The following is a 15959-nucleotide window of genomic DNA, read 5'->3' on the forward strand; positions in this document are numbered from 1 at the left end:
GTCAGTGTTGCGGAGGTGGACCCTTAGCCCAAGGTGGAGTTGGCGCTACCCGTGAGGAAGCCTCTATGGGTCCCCACCATCGGGAGGCGGAGCAGAATGGGAAGCAGAGGCCGACTGGAGCTTTGCCAATACCAACCCTAGTTCCCTGCAGGTTGAGCCCTTGAGTACCGGGGCCGGCTGGTCTTAGGCGGGCCTCCGCGTGGTTGATCCCGTGAAGGATGTTTGAGGCAGGGAGCCAGGAAGCAACAGAGACACAGGGTCCAAAGGAGCTGAGTTTGAGACAGGGCCTGGATCCAAAAGACCGGACTGGCTGAAGCAGGCTAGAGATCAGGAACAGATTAAGTCCGGGCTTGTAAATAGGCAAGAGCCTAAGAAAGGCCAAGTTCAAGTAGTCAGCTGGAGGCAGAGTCAGGTTCAAGCTGGAGACAGGGCAGGCGGCTGAAGACGAGGTCAGGTACAAGCTGAAGTCAGGGCAGGTGGCAGAAGACAAAGTCAGGTACAGGCAAGGGTCAGAGCCAGATAATCCTTCCAAAGTGTGGTCAGGAACAAGCGAAAGTGAAAGCCAAGAATCGACCAAGAAGGCCACCGTGCAGTGAACACGCATCCAAGGCAGCTCCGGACTATCGGTATTACTACTCTGAAAGTTTCCTCCTTTTTCTTCTTTGATAATTACTTTGAATATGCCGCACACAAAGAGGAAAGTCAGAGTTAGAGAAATTACCTCGACCCCTATTGCAGAATTAAGACAGCCACGGATTGAAGCCATGTTTGCGAGGACACAACTCCCCTATGAGGAAAGACTAAAGAGGTTAGGACTTTTCAGCTTGGAGAACAGACGACTGAGGGGGGATATGATAGAGGTGTTTAAAATCATGAGAGGTCTAGAACAGGTAGATGTGAATCGGTTATTTACTCTTTCGGATAGTAGAAAGACTAGGGGGCACTCCATGAAGTTAACATGTGGCACATTTAAAACTAATCGGAGAAAGTTCTTTTTCACTCAACGCACAATTAAACTCTGGAATTTACTGCCAGAGGACGTGGTTAGTGCAGTTAGTATAGCTGTGTTTAAAAAAGGATTGGATAAGTTCTTGGAGGAGAAGTCCATTACCTGCTATTAAGTTCACTTAGAGAATAGCCACTGCCATTAGCAATGGTTACATGGAATAGACTTAGTTTTTGGGTACTTGCCAGGTTCTCATGGCCTGGATTGGCCACTGTTGGAAACAGGATGCTGGGCTTGATGGACCCTTGGTCTGACCCAGTATGGCATTTTCTTATGTTCTTATGAAACCACCAGTATCGCCGGGAGGAGGGGTCACAGGGGATGTTGATAAGGAACAGTTACCTAGTCCCCAGACCTATGAAACATCGTTGAGCCCCGACACACCAACAACACCTGAACCATCATCCTGCATGAGAGAGACAGAATTGATGTCTGAACCCCGGAGTGGAAGATCTACCTCGATAACTTTTGGCAACCAGAGAGGAGCAGAGGGAACATCTAGCTCCTCGGTGAACCCGGAAGTGCAGGGTTCCAGGAGCCAAAATGGAGAGGCATTACAACGCAGAGATGACTATGGAACGGCTCCAGCAGAGGTAGGAACGGAGGATCATGAATTAAGAGTGATATGCAATCAACCTCTTATAACATCAAAAATAACATTAGAGGAAATTGGGAATATGCTGATTGCTATGCATAAATCCATAAATAATTTAAATTCTACAGTTCGAGGCTTTAAATAAAACTCAGATCCTGGAATGTAAAGAGGAGAAAATGGATAAAGCAGTAAAAGTGATTGAGGGGAAAATAGAAGGTATAGAAAACATTCAAACTAATTTTATAAAATCCGAAAAAATTCAAATGGATAAAATGGAAATGATGGAAAATCAGCTTAGAAGGTCTAACCTCAGGATATTAAATTTTCCAAGGACGAAGTTGATTTCTGCGAATGATTTATTTAAGAGCTATCTTATAAACATATTAAAATATCCAGATGCTGCGTTGCCTGCATTATCTAAAATTTATTATTTGTCTCAACCCTCGGAAGAAACCTCCCCACTGCAAGAAAATCAGCCAGATTTAAATGTAGATCTTTCTGAATTTTTGGAGAAATCGTATGAATCGTCCATTGAAAGAAGAGCTACTTTTCTTGTACAATTTACTTTTGCGACAGAAAGGAGTAGCAACTAAGCACACGACTGGAAGCGTGGAGACCTGTTGCCAAGGCAAAGTCTGGATGGCGGGGCCTGCCTTAAGTAGCAGAGCCTGGAGACGTCATCATCCGGGGCCGCAGGAAGGTTTCCCGCCGTGGCCCCTTTAAAGTCGGGGAAGGCGCGCGCCTAAGTCATACTGACTAGAGTTATGTGGTGGTGGCGTCTCCCCTCGGTGCACATGGGGAGACCTGACTGGGACTGGAGGAGGCCACGGAGCTGCCGGAGGAACCTGGGAATTTGGCAGGAGCACGAGCGCGTAGGCGACTGCCTACCGCTGCCAAAGAAGTGTTGATTCTAAAGAGGCACAGCAACAGTTAGTAACTTGAGACTTTTATTTAAAGAAAGACAGAGACAAAGACAACAAGAGAGGGGGAGGAACAAATTATTTTGTTCCCCGGAGTATCAGGCTTACAGCAATCGTGTAAATACCTTGGTACTCAATCGTCCAGCAATATACCCACACTTTATATATTCCTTAACTGACCAATCAGAGTACATTCAGAGTGTTGTTTCTAGATAACTATAGTCCATTTCATTTGAGAATGTATTAGGCCAATCAGCTAATGGGTCTGGGGTGTTGGCTGGCTGCATTCCAGCATGTAGGCTGGCTGCATTCCAGCACGTAGGCAGGGTCCTCAGTAGTCTTAATCTAAAACTAGCATTCTTGAATACAGCAGAGATGAGGTACTTCAGAAAGTTAGTGCATAACATATAGAAGAAGGGCCAGGGCTGGGACCTGGGCCTCGGGGGTGAGTAGGACCAGTCAGGGCCTGCCACAGCCAGGACATACAACAGTCAGTTGGACCATTAGATGATCAAGAGGTGAAAGGGGCAATTAGGGATGCCAAAGCTATAGCAGAGAGGCTAAATTAATTCTTTGCTTCGGTATTCACTGAGGAAGATGTAAGAAAGATACACGTCAGAAATTATATTCAAAGGTAATGATGCAGAGGAAATGAAACAAATCTCAGTGAACCTTGAAGATATAATAGGACAAATTGACAAACTAAAGAGTAGCAAATCACCTGGACCAGATGGTATACATCCCAGAGTACTGAAAGAACTGAGAAATTAAATTGTGAACTTGCAATTGGAAATTTGTAAATTATCATTTACATAGACTATGGAACCTCAAGACTGGAGGATTTCCAATGTAACATCAGTTTTTAAAAGGGGATCAAGGGGTAATCAGGAAACTACGGATAAGTGAGTCTGATGTCTGTGCCAGGTAAAATGGTAGAAACTATCAAAGAACAAAATTGCTGATCAAATAGATAGATATAGTTTAATGAGACAAAGCCAACATGGATTTAGCCAAGGGAAGTCTTGCCTCACCAATTTGCTACATTTTTTGAGGACGTAAATAAACATGTGGATAAAGGTGAGCCACTTGATATAGTGTATCTGGCTTTCCAGAAAGCATTTGACAAAGTCCCTCATGAGAGACTTCTTAGGAAATTAAAATTTCATGGGATAGAAGGCAGTATTCTATTGTGGATTGGGAACTGGTTAAAAGATAGAAAACAGAGAGTAGAACTAAATGGTAAATTTTCCCAATGGAGAAAGGCAAATAGGGGAGTTCCCCAGGGATCTATTCTGGGACCACTGCTTTTTAATCTACCTTATAAATGGCCTGTGACCGACGGCCCGCAAATGCGCAGTAGAGCACAGCTCTACTGCGCATGTGCGGGCAAGGATGTCGATCAGAAAAAAAAAATGGCGGTGGGGCCGCAGGAGTGGGAGGAGAAGCAGCGGCGCCGCGCGCGCGCGCGGTGCCGCTGCTTCTCCTCCCCAGATCTGCCGGCAGATCTCGGGGGGGGGGTGTCACTCCCGCGCCCCCCCCACCGAGATCTGCCGGCAGATCTCGGGGGGGGGGGGGGTGTCACTCCCGCGCCCCCCCCCGAGATCTGCCGGCAGGAGCGGGAGGAGAAGTAGCGGCACCGCGCGCGCGCGGTGCCGCTACTTCTCCTCCCCAGATCTGCCGGCAGATCTCGGGGGGGTCACTGCCGCGCGCGCGGGAGTGACCCCCCCCGAGATCTGCCGGCAGGAGCGGGAGGAGTTAATGGAGCTGGGTGAGGGTTGCGGGAAGTCGCGCTTACGGCGCCGGGAGGAAATGGAGGTGGGTGAAGGGAGGGAGGGAGAGGGGGACTGAGTGAGTGGGAGGGAGGGAAGGAGAGGGGGACTGAGTGAGAGGGAGGGAGGGAGAGGGGGACTGAGTGAGTGGGAGGGAGGGAGGGAGAGGGGGACTGAGTGGGAGGGAGGGAGAGGGGGGACTGAGTGAGAGGAGAGGGAGGGTGGAGAGGAGTGGGTGGGGGAGGGGGGTGGTGAAGAGTGAGGGGAGAGAGAATGAGGGGGAGGTGAGAGACAGAGGGATGTAGCCCGTTTTAACGGGCTTTACGGCTTGTATATTTATAAATGACCTGGAAATGGGACGAGTGAGGTGATCAAATTTGCCGATGACACAAAATTATTCTAAGTTGTTAAGTCACAAGAGGATTGTGAGAAATTGCAAGAGGACCTTGCAAAACTGGGAGACTGGCATGCAAATGGCAAATGAAATTTAATGTGAACAAGTGCAAAGTGATGCACTTAGGGAAGAGTAACCTAAATTATAGCTACAAAATGCAAGGTTCCACATGAGGAGTCACCTCAGTGTGCAGCTGCAGCAGCCAAGAAATCAAATAGAATGCTAAGGATTATTAGGAAGGAATGGAGAATAAAACAGAGAATATCATAATGCCTTGGTATCGCTTGATAGTGTGACCTTATCTTGAGTATTGTGTGCAGCTCTGGTCACATCTCAAAAAAGATATAGCAGAATTAGAAAAGGTACAGAGAAGGGAGACCAAAATAATAAAGGGGATGGAATGATTCCCCTATGAGGAATGGCTAAAGAGGTTAGGACTCTTCAGCTTGAAGAAGAGACAGCTGAGGGGAGATATGATAGAGGTTTATAAAATAATTAGTGGAATAGAACGAGTAAACATTAATCGATTGTTTACTCTATCAAAAAGTACAAAGACTAGGGGACACATAATGAAGTTACAAGGGAATAGATTTAAAACTAATAAGAGAAAATATTTGTTTTACTCAACATATAATTAAATTCTGGAATTCATTGCCAGAGGATGTGGTGAAAGCTATTAGTGTAGCTGCATTTAAAAATTGTTTGGGCAAGTTCCTGGAGGAAATATTCATAAACCATTATTAAAATGGTATTGCAGATATCTGGAATCTATCTACTCTTTGGGATCCTGCCAGGTACTTGTGACCTGGATTGGCCACTGTTGGAAACAGGATACTGGGCTTGATGGATCCATGACTCAGTATGGCAAGTCTTATGGTTTTCTGTTCCTTACAGGACCCTCGCTTAAGCCTTGCCGGCTCCTAGAACCCAAGAGCTCAACTGGAGGGGAACGGGACTGGTATAGATGAAGCCCTAGATCCAGTCCTTGTAAGAGTGGGCATGGGCCTACTAGGTTTGTCTGCTAGGCTGCATCAACCATACCTCAGCCCAAGGGCTCACATCCATGACAGATTGCTGAGGTAATGAGATCAGTGGACTCGTCCCTGGCTCAAGCTATTTCAGGGTTGTCCCTCCAAGTTCAGCAGCAGCCAGACCAGCTCAACCATATGACCGGTATACTCCAGCGTCTCACAGGCTGAATAGTCTGCATGCAGGTCCACATACCCATACCTGCACTGGCACCTCTTCCAGTTGCACCGGTCTAGCATATGGGACCCATGCCACATTGCCCCGGAGGTTCCCGCCATGACGTGGATAAAAATGTGGGTGGCATGCGCGCGCACACCCTAGGAGGCCCTCAGGAAATCCATGGCGAACACCGTCGCCATTGCCGTTCCGGGGACGCCGGAGAGAGCGGCATGAAGACGCAGCAGCAGCCATCTTCCCAAGGCTTGAGGAGAGAGAAGGAAGAAAAGTGAGGCACAGAGGTCGAAGCCATCTGAGACCGACGGACGCAACACAACCTTACACATGCCCTTTCCTCCCCAAGCACCCTCACACATGCTCTCTCTCACAAGCCCCCAAACACCCTCACACATGCTTTCTCACACTCCCAGGCTCGCAATCTCTCTCACACATACACACACACACACAAGCAAGCAAGCTGCCTCACACGTGCACATACACACAATCTGCCTCTCAAACTCACACACACAAGCTGCCTCTCAAACTCACACACACAAGCTGCCCCTCAAACTCACACAAGCTGCATCTCAAACTCTCACAGACACACAAGCACACACACATGCACATAAACACACAAGCTGTCTCTCACAAAAGGAAGCGTGTACACACACACATATGCACAAGGAAGCTGCGTCTCTCTCATGTGGGACCTCTTTCCAGTCTTCGGCTGCCGCTGACCTGAGCTCTGGCCCCAAGCCTTTCTCCGTTCTTCGGCTGATGCCAGCCCGAGTTCTGGCAGCAGCTCTGAGCCGAGTCTCTCTCCGTTCTTTGGCCATTGCTGGCTCGAACTGAGGCATCTGTGCCAGGGGCAGGCAGGGTGAGGTGGACACCATAGTGGTGTTCTGAGAGAGGCGTTCTTTTTGACGCCTCAAAATTCTGTTGCCTGAAGCGGCCGCTCAATCTGCCTCATTATTTAGTATATTTATATACCGTTTTACCAGTATAGCACTGACCAAAGCGGTTTACAATAATAAAACAAATATCATAAACAAAACACAATTTAAATTAAGTTTAAATTGTTTAAGTAAAATACTAAAATAAAATTTAAAATAGAGTTAGAAATGAATAAAAATACAGCATGCTACATGATCAATTAAAATTAAAGTGACAAAAAATAAAAGTTGGCCAGAAGCAAAGCAGACAAGTCAATAATTCCTTAAGTGACATTAAATATGATACATACCTAACCTTATTTACTCCGGCTAGAGTTCAATATTCCTAAAAGCTTCCTGAAAAAGATGGGTTTTCAGAGCCTTCTTAAACTCTTTTCAATTGGGTATTAGCCTTAGAGGATCTGGCAGTGCATTCCATAAAATAGGACCCACGACCGAGAAAGCTCTATTCCTTGTCACATTCAGTGCAGCGTTTTTTACTGAGGGAATTTCCAGTAAGTTTTTTCCTGCTGATCTGAGCTCTCTCTGTGGTTTATAAACTCTCAGAGTAAGAACATAAGAACATAAGAACATGCCATACTGGGTCAGACCAAGGGTCCATCAAGCCCAGCATCCTGTTTCCAACAGTGGCCAATCCAGGCCATAAGAACCTGGCAAGTACCCAAGCAGAGCATAACCAAATGGAATCTGCGCTATTTAGTAAAGAATGGATTAGCATAATGATTTTATATTGGATTCTATATCTAACTGGTAACCAATGTAGTTTATATAAGATTGGTGAGATATGTTGTTTAAAAGGAGTGCCAGTAAGAAGTCTAGCCGCTGAGTTTAAAACCAGTTGTAAAGGTCTAATGGTGTTCTCAGGCAATCCAATATATAGGCCATTACAATAATCTAAGCCAGAAAGAATCAGCGCTTGTAGCACTGAATGATAATCATGAAAAAATAGAAGTGGGCGTAATCGCTTTAGAACATGCAATTTAAAAAAAGAGTTTTTTAACATTTTTTAAATGTGTTGTACTAAAGAAAGATTAGTATCAATCCATACGCCGAGATTACGTGCTAACTTACAGGTCTATCCAGTACCGAGCGGTAGGAAGAGCTGCGTTAGTGCCTGCGGCACCCGCGGTTGCCGCACGCACAGTGCAGCTCACCTACCGCTCGATCCTGAACACTAATTTTATGTAAATGTAAACCGCGTCTAAGAAGGGCCCGTGAAGCCTTAGGCCCGCACAACCCATTTTACTGGATAGAGTGCCTATACAGTATCCTGGGTGCGCGGGCCTAACGCTTCATGCCACGCTGGTATCTGTCATTTCAAATGTCATTTGAAATGACAGATACCAGGAAGTCGGGACTGCCAGTCCCCTCCTCCCGAAGCAGGGCGCAAAAAGCAGCCTTGCTCCGGGAGGAGGGGAGAACCTGACAGCGGCGAAGCAAAAAAAAAAAAAAAAAGCGAAAAACCAAAAGCAAAAAGTAAGTCGCTTCGCTTCTTCCCTCCTCCCGGAGCAAGGCTGCTTTTCGCGCCTTGCTCCGGGAGGAGGGGAGAAGCGGCGAAGCAACTTACTTTTGCATCCCCGATCGGACTTACTTTTTTTGCAGCCGTCCGGCCATCTGAAGAAGGTATCGTGGCTCCCCTGCCTCCCGGGGGAAGATGGATGCCAGCACGGGGGAAAGCGGCCCCTGTGCATTCAATTGGCTGCTCAAGAAGTGACGTCACATGCCGTGACGCCAAACGTCGTGACGTCACGTCTTCAGCAGCCAATTGAATGCACAGGGGCCGCTTTCCCCCGTGCTGGCATCCATCTTCCTCGGGGAGGGGAAGATACCTTCTTCAGATGGACCGGACGGCTGCAAAAAAGTAAGTTTAGGCAGGAGAAGTCCGATCGGGGATGCAAAAGTAAGTTGCTTCGCCGCTTCTCCCCTCCTCCCGGAGCAGGGCGCGAAAAGCAGCCTTGCTCCGGGAGGAGGGAAGAAGCGAAGCAACTTACTTTTTGCTTTTGGTTTTGGTTTTTTTCGCTTTTTTTTTTTGTGCTTCGCTGCTGTCAGTTCTCCCCTCCTCCCGGAGCAAGGCTGCTTTTCGCGCCCTGCTCCGGGAGGAGGGGAGAAGTGACAGCGGCGAAGCGACTTACTTTTTGCTTTTGGTTTTTTCGCTTTTTTTTTGCTTCGGGAGGAGGGAGAGGACTGGGGTTGCCCCGGAGACCGGCACCCATGATCGCGGCCGGGGCAGGTGAGCGGGGGCTGGGGGAAAGCTTGCCACCTACCCTTACCCCTGCCTCTACCGCAGGGTCAGGGTAGGCGGTAAGTTAGCAGGTTAAACGCGCGACAAAACGGCAGGGAAAGATAGCGATAGTCGGGGCGCGGGTTACGGGATGCTAGGGAATAGCTAATTCGCTCGTTTGCATGCAATATCCATGCCGCGTGCGGAAGGGGTTTGCCGGGGATTTTAGGACGCGGTAGGAGTAGATTAAAGTGGATTCGGGATCGCAGGAAGGGATAACGCGGCCGGAAAGTGAGTAAAACGCGGCTTAGGAGCAGGGTAAACGCGGCCGCACTTTACAGGATAGACCTGTTAGTGATTGGTATCACTTCATTCCTTAAATTTACACTTGCCGGAGGAGCGTTGACAGAGTTAGATAAGAAGCTGAGATGAAGAAGTTCAGTTTTCTTTTTATTCAGCTTTAATCGGTTGTGCGCCATCCACTGTTCTATTGTACTAATATATAATTGAATTAAAGAAAAGGTTTCAGACCAGGATGATTTATAAGGGACAAACAGCTGGATATCATCAGCATAAAGTTTAAATTGAACGTTCAATGAAGCTAAAATTTGACACAAAGGCAAAAGATAAATATTGAACAAAATTGGGGACAATGAAGAGCCTTGTGGAACTCCTGTCGATTGAATATATCTTTGAGAGGAGCAGGAGCCAATGTTAACTTGACAAATGCAGTTAGAAAGGAAGCTCCCAAACCATTCCAATACAGTGGACTTTATACCTATGTGTTGTAGAACAGACAACAATATTTTATGATCTAACGTATCAAACGCTGCTGAAATATCCAAAAAAATCACAACATAATCCGTATAAGAATCAAAGCCTCTAAGGAAGGTATCAAAGGAGGATAACAAAAGGGTTTCTGTGGAGTATCCTTTCTAAACCCATGTTGGTTTGGATTTAGTATGTCCGATTCCGATAAATATTCTTTAAGTTGGTGTAAAACAACCGATTCCAGAATTTTTGCTAAGGAGCTTAATGATGCAATAGGTCTCAAACAGGAAAAGTCCAAAAATGAAGATGTTTTATTCTTTAGAATAGGCAAAATTGAGGTCTGTTTTAATGAGTCAGGGAATTTCCGTTTCTAAAGATTGATTAATTAACAAACAGAGTTGTTCAGGATAGTTTTCAGCTAGAACTGCCCTGGGCAAAAATCTTGAGGAACTGTGGCAAAGGACCCGCCTACTTCTCACCTTGGCTGTTGAAAGATACAAGAAGCAAGCTGACAAAAGACGCTAGCCGGCACCTCATTTCAAGCCTGGAGATTTGGTATAGCTAAATACCCGCAATCTTCGACTGAAAAATCCTTATACAAAGTTTTCACCTCATTTTGTAGGCCCATTTTCAGTCACTTGTCAGATTGGGTCAGGTGCATATCAATTGAAACTACCTCCTACCCTTACAGTCCTCAACGATTTCCATGTGTCCCTCTTCAAGCCTCTACTTTTGTCTTGGCCCTCATGATCCCTTCCTAATCTGACTGAGGTAACCTCTGAGGAGGACATGGAGTACAAAGTGCAAGATATCCTTGACTCCAAAACACATTTGAAACAAGCTCCACTACCTCATCTCCTGGAAGGGATTTGGTCCCGTAAAGAACTCTTGGGTATCAGCTTCTGACAACCAAGCTCCCCGTCTTACTTGAGAGTTCTATCATCTGTTCCCACGTAAGCATTAGCTCAAGACATTGGGGAAGGGGCTTAGGAGGAGGGTACTGTAACGTTAGGCCTGCTGTGGGATGTCCTGAGACCAGTCGCACTTACCCCCATCAACACAGCTCATACACCGAGATGCCATCTAGCCACGTCAGCCTGGGGCCTCCTAGACATAGCACCTCTTAAAGGCCCCGCGGTGGGAAAACCCTCGGTTGGCATGCTCTGATGATATAATATGGAAAGGTATTTAAACAGCCCCCCCCCCCCAAACCGCCGTGCTATGAACCGATGCCTCAGCAACAGGTCTTCCTGCTCCTGCAGGGTGTGTTGCTATTGCTGTCTTGTACTTACCTTGGCTTCCTGTCTCCTCACCTGTTCTTGTTGTGCCTTGCCCTGCCTTGCCTTATTTGTTTCATCCATGTCTCTCCTTGACTCCTGGTTTTGACCCTGGCTTTGCCCTTAAACTACCGGCTGCCCTGACCTAGCTTGGACCTTGACACTGCCGATCTCTGCCTGCCCCGACCTCGGCCAGGACTTTGACATTGTTTGCTCATTGTCCATCTGGACCTCAGCCTGTTGCTGGACTTCGTCTGATGGCTTCTTACATGACTCTTGCCTTAAGCTTTGCCGGCTCCTAGAACCCAAGGGCTTAGCCTGAGGGGAATGGGGCTGGTACAGGTGAAGCCCTAAACCCAGACCATGTAAGAGCGAGTCCACCTGTTGTCGGCATTTGCCGCCTAGTAGGTTTGTCTGCTAGGCTGCATCAACCACACCACAGCCAAGGGCTCACATCCATGACAGAACCTACTACCATTTCTAGGATCTTATCCATGTCTTCATCTTTCCATGGGTCAGGTCTTTATCAAATTAAATCATTTTTCATCGACTTACCCTTGGGAGAACCCAATGGTTAGATTAATGGCCTAGGAATACTTCTTTGGTCAGGCTTTTTAAGGCTATAAAGGGATGAAACTGCATCAAACCACCAATCAGAAAATACGTTTTACAGAATATAAAAAAGATTGCAATGGCTAAGCAAATTACAAAACATGGTCATCTGTCGTTATTGTTATTTATGGCATGCTTTTCCAAAAGGAGAGTTCAAAAAATGTTACAATTAATATAAAAGATTTCAGATAGTATGTAAATAGAACAGGTTATATAATGTAGATACATTTCAACAAAAATGGTGAGTGATCATTAGTACTTATAGTGCAAAAGGTAAATAGGGGATATTGTTTAGAATACCGTATTAATCAGGTGTTTGTCAAGCTCATGATTCTAGTTAGAGCCAGATGCTGAAGACCTAGGTCTTTACTAGTTTTCTGAAGGAGGGAGGACTGGGGTGAGTCTGATGTGAGGTGGTAGGCTATTCCATAAGACTGTGGCAGGTCATAGTGTTGGTGAGGTAAACATCTTTCCCGGATGATATCATTAGGTGAGCCTGAGGAAGTGAGCAAGTGGTTATGTAGCACATAAGAGATCTATTGAGATAAGCTGGAGCCAGAACTGACCAGGATTTTGAATTTGGTGCAATAAAGTGTTGGAAGCCAGTGTGGGGTTTTCAGGACTGGAGTTATTTGATCATCTAGATTTGCCTTCATGAGCATGCAGGCTGCTCTGTTCTATATAAGCTGGAGTTGGTAGTTTAAGTTGTTGGGGATTCTGACTGCTGGCATGAAAGGACTTCAGGTATCAAAACAATATGAAACACCTTTTCCACCTTTTTTTGACGAAGTGCTATTAATGATTTAGCCATGCCATCAGGGAAAACTGTTCAACCCCCCCCCAACCCCACCTTGCCCCTACTAAAATACTGCCTTCTTCAGGATAGATGGTGGCTTTGGGTTTAAGGCAGCCTCAACAATGAATGCTGGTTATCCAATGCCTATACCATAAGCGTTTTACAAAAGCTCTGTTGTCTTTGGAGCACTGCTGCCCCAAAGGAAAAGGAAGTGAATGCATACAAGGGAGGTGGAAGGAGAGGAAGCTGGGTTGGATGGCAGGATGGGGAAAGAAGCCTGAGAGGATGGGAGCTGAGAAAAAGGAGGAAAGAGGGAGGATGCAAGTAAGGAACTGAGGAAAGAGACAGCAGAAGCATGGGGATGGTAAGGGATTGACATGGGGTGAAGGAGGGAAATGCATTAATCTGGAGATTCCATGGTAAATATAAAGTTCTGTGGCACGTGTTGGATTTTGGGATCCACCAAATCACAGGAGATCAGGGGCTCCGGTTATAGAATGGGGCCCCAATGGACCTCAAGAGGTCAGCTAGTCAATCCCCCTGCCCCCGGGCAGGATTTACCATAGGTAAACCATACTATACAGATGTGTTGTCTAACCTGCTCTTAAAAAGTCTCCAGTGGTAGAGATTTTCCCACTCCCACCTGGTAACTTGTTCCAGTGCTTGACGATTCTCAGCATTAGCAAGTTCGTCTGTCTCACTTCAGTATGCTCTGCTTTCATTTCAGCCCATTATTCTTTGTCCTTTCTTCAGTGGGAATTGATAACACTTCATCCCTGTCCTTTTTATACCCCTCTGCCCCCTCCCCCACCCACACACACTTTTTATGGATCTGAAACTGTTATCAAGTCACTGCTCAGTTTTCTCTAGTCAGAACTAAATATACCTAACTCCTTTAATCTATTCATATAACATATCAGTGCAGGATGTATCCAATTATTCTACAATGATATATAATTTAAAAAAATTATATTCACATAAAAGAGATTTTTGCTAAGTCATTCATATTGCAGTGAATGTCTAATCCATTTTATAATTTCTGTTTTGAAGTGGGTAGGGTTAAGAGAGCATTCCAACTAGATGAGTAGATCAGTTAGACATCTGTAGCATCTGAACTGGCACCAGCCAATGGAAACATTAAAAAATGTCAGTCCGTGGCACCTCAATCTATGCACTCAGACGGAAATGAGCATAATTTAAAAAATTAAGTATTAACTGTTGTTTTAAAGTCTTATTAAAAATGCATTTAATATGGATTTTTCTGAACTGTAGTTAAATGAAATCAAATGTTTATTTTTGTAATCTGCAGGGACTTGATGTGCAAAACGAAAATGCCTATGATACTGCCATCTATTGCAACATGATGCCAGGTACAAACTATGGGCTGAGCCAGACCACTGCAGATGACTCCCTGCCAAGCTGCAGCCAGAACCTGCCTGTATATAACAGACAGTTCCCAGAGGTAATGTCTCCACAGTGCCAGCGGATGGGTGCTGCTGCCATTCCATCTATGGACCCTAACTATGGACCAGCTACTTACACGTGTATGTTGATATCGTCTCCTCTTCATCAAGTGGGACCCACCAGCACGAGTCAGCTAGGCACCAAGAATGAATCTATGTCTGGACTACTGAATGACCCTATAGTGGATCAGCTGAACCTGATGGATATTGGGATAACAGCTGACAGCCTGATGAGTACCCAAGCTTGCAAGGCACAAGAGGACCTGGAGTCAGATTCTGGTTTATCACTCAACTACAGTGATGCAGAGTCCATGGAGATGGAAGGTGTGGAGCATGGAAGGCTGCATCCAGAATACAGTGAGCTTTATCCAGTGGATTACCACACAGCTCAGCGGCACTATCACATGCTGCCATCCTTGCAGGAAGTACCTATAACCCAAACTTATAGCATGCTGCCTCCAGAAGCTTCTCAAGCTTTTGATTCTCATGCCTGTCCTAGGAATGCTCTCATTGGGAAGGCTAAACATTGCAGGATTGAGATGCCAATCAACAGAGATGAACGGCGAGCCATGGCTATGAAAATCCCCTTTGCCACTGAAAATATAGTTAACTTGCCAGTGGATGACTTCAATGAACTGCTGTCCAAATACCAGTTGAATGAAGCTCAGTTAGCCTTGATCAGAGACATCCGCAGACGGGGAAAAAACAAGGTGGCTGCCCAGAACTGCCGAAAGCGGAAGCTAGAAACAATCCTTCATCTGGAGAAAGATCTAGACAAGTTGAGGAATGAGAAGGAGCAACTCTTCCTAGACAGATGCAATTTTGAAAAAACTATTTGCCAGATGAACCAGAAACTCAATGACCTCTACCAAGATGTTTTTAGAATGCTGAGAGACAATGAGGGACATCCTTACTCTTCCGAAGATTATTCGCTCCAGCAAACAGTAGATGGTAGCATCTTCTTAGTTCCTCAGAAAAGGGAAGATGGCATAGAATGACTGCATACTATTGTTAATAAAACAGAGCCTTGCTATACATGTATCCTCCATGCACAATTGCCCATCATACCTCACCTAACTGCTACAATAGTTTGAGATCTCTTGATTGTGGTTTGAAAAGTATATTATTTGATACATTGCAATTATTCCTTGAACACAGCAGATGTTTTGTACTATGGGGAAAATATTAACTAATCCAGCTGAATTGTGCCTTGTTCTATCACCTTAGAAGTCATTAAGCATATTAAAATAGTCCAGCTGCCTGTGACCTCTAACTCTCCTACCCCCAACTGCTGCACAAGAATAAAATGGAAAATTACAGGTATTTCTCTTCTGAGCTTCTTTCATCAGATAACTAGCTGACCTTGCTAGACAATAACAATGCCACTGACTCACACATTGGAAAGACATTCTGATCTCCAAATTCTGTTTGTTTTGTGCATGATTATTTAATTGAGCAGATGAGTCAGAAGTCACCGAGTAGAGCTTTTTTTTAAATTTAAATTTAGTGTCTTTTTCACCATAGCACATCTGAAATAACCGGAAATCAAATAATTCTGGCCAAGGATGAGATGATGTACTTAGTGTCACATGACCCTGACCTCTTTATAGTATATATAATAGCTACAGAAAGTCTACACCCTCTTGAAAATATTTCAAATATTGTTGTCAGTGCATGAGTCTTGCATGTATTTAAATGAGTTTTCCCCTACTCATCACCAAACCATACTCCATACCTTTCAGGGCCAACACTATTTTATTTGGTGACAAAACATATCTATATCCAGAAAACAAAATTGAAATTAAACTGGATAAAGCTCCAGCCCCCAAAGTCAATACTTGATGGAATCACCTTTGGCAGCAATTACAGCTGTGAATTTATTGGGATAGGTCTCCATCAATTTAGCAAACCTAGATTTGTCAGTATGACTATTCTTCTTTCAAGCTCTGTCAAGTTCCCTGGAGAATGATCCTCAAGCCATGCCACAGATTTTTGAT

At 45.4% G+C, this 15959-nt stretch overlaps 1 protein-coding gene across 2 annotated transcripts in view; it reads left to right on the plus strand.

The window, feature by feature from the left end:
• Window positions 1-15281, plus strand: part of NFE2 (nuclear factor, erythroid 2) — a 73977-nt gene extending 58696 nt beyond the window's left edge. For both annotated transcript variants that reach the window (XM_029595156.1, XM_029595155.1), the window contains exon 4: window positions 13809-15281. In XM_029595156.1, the coding sequence (XP_029451016.1) occupies window positions 13809-14960 (1152 nt within the window). In that variant the 3' untranslated portion in view covers window positions 14961-15281. The remainder of the gene's footprint in view (window positions 1-13808) is intronic.
• Window positions 15282-15959: the final 678 nt, after the last annotated feature.

Source organism: Rhinatrema bivittatum, chromosome 3 (genome assembly GCF_901001135.1).
Source record: "Rhinatrema bivittatum chromosome 3, aRhiBiv1.1, whole genome shotgun sequence".
In the NCBI taxonomy this organism is placed as follows: domain Eukaryota; kingdom Metazoa; phylum Chordata; class Amphibia; order Gymnophiona; family Rhinatrematidae; genus Rhinatrema; species Rhinatrema bivittatum.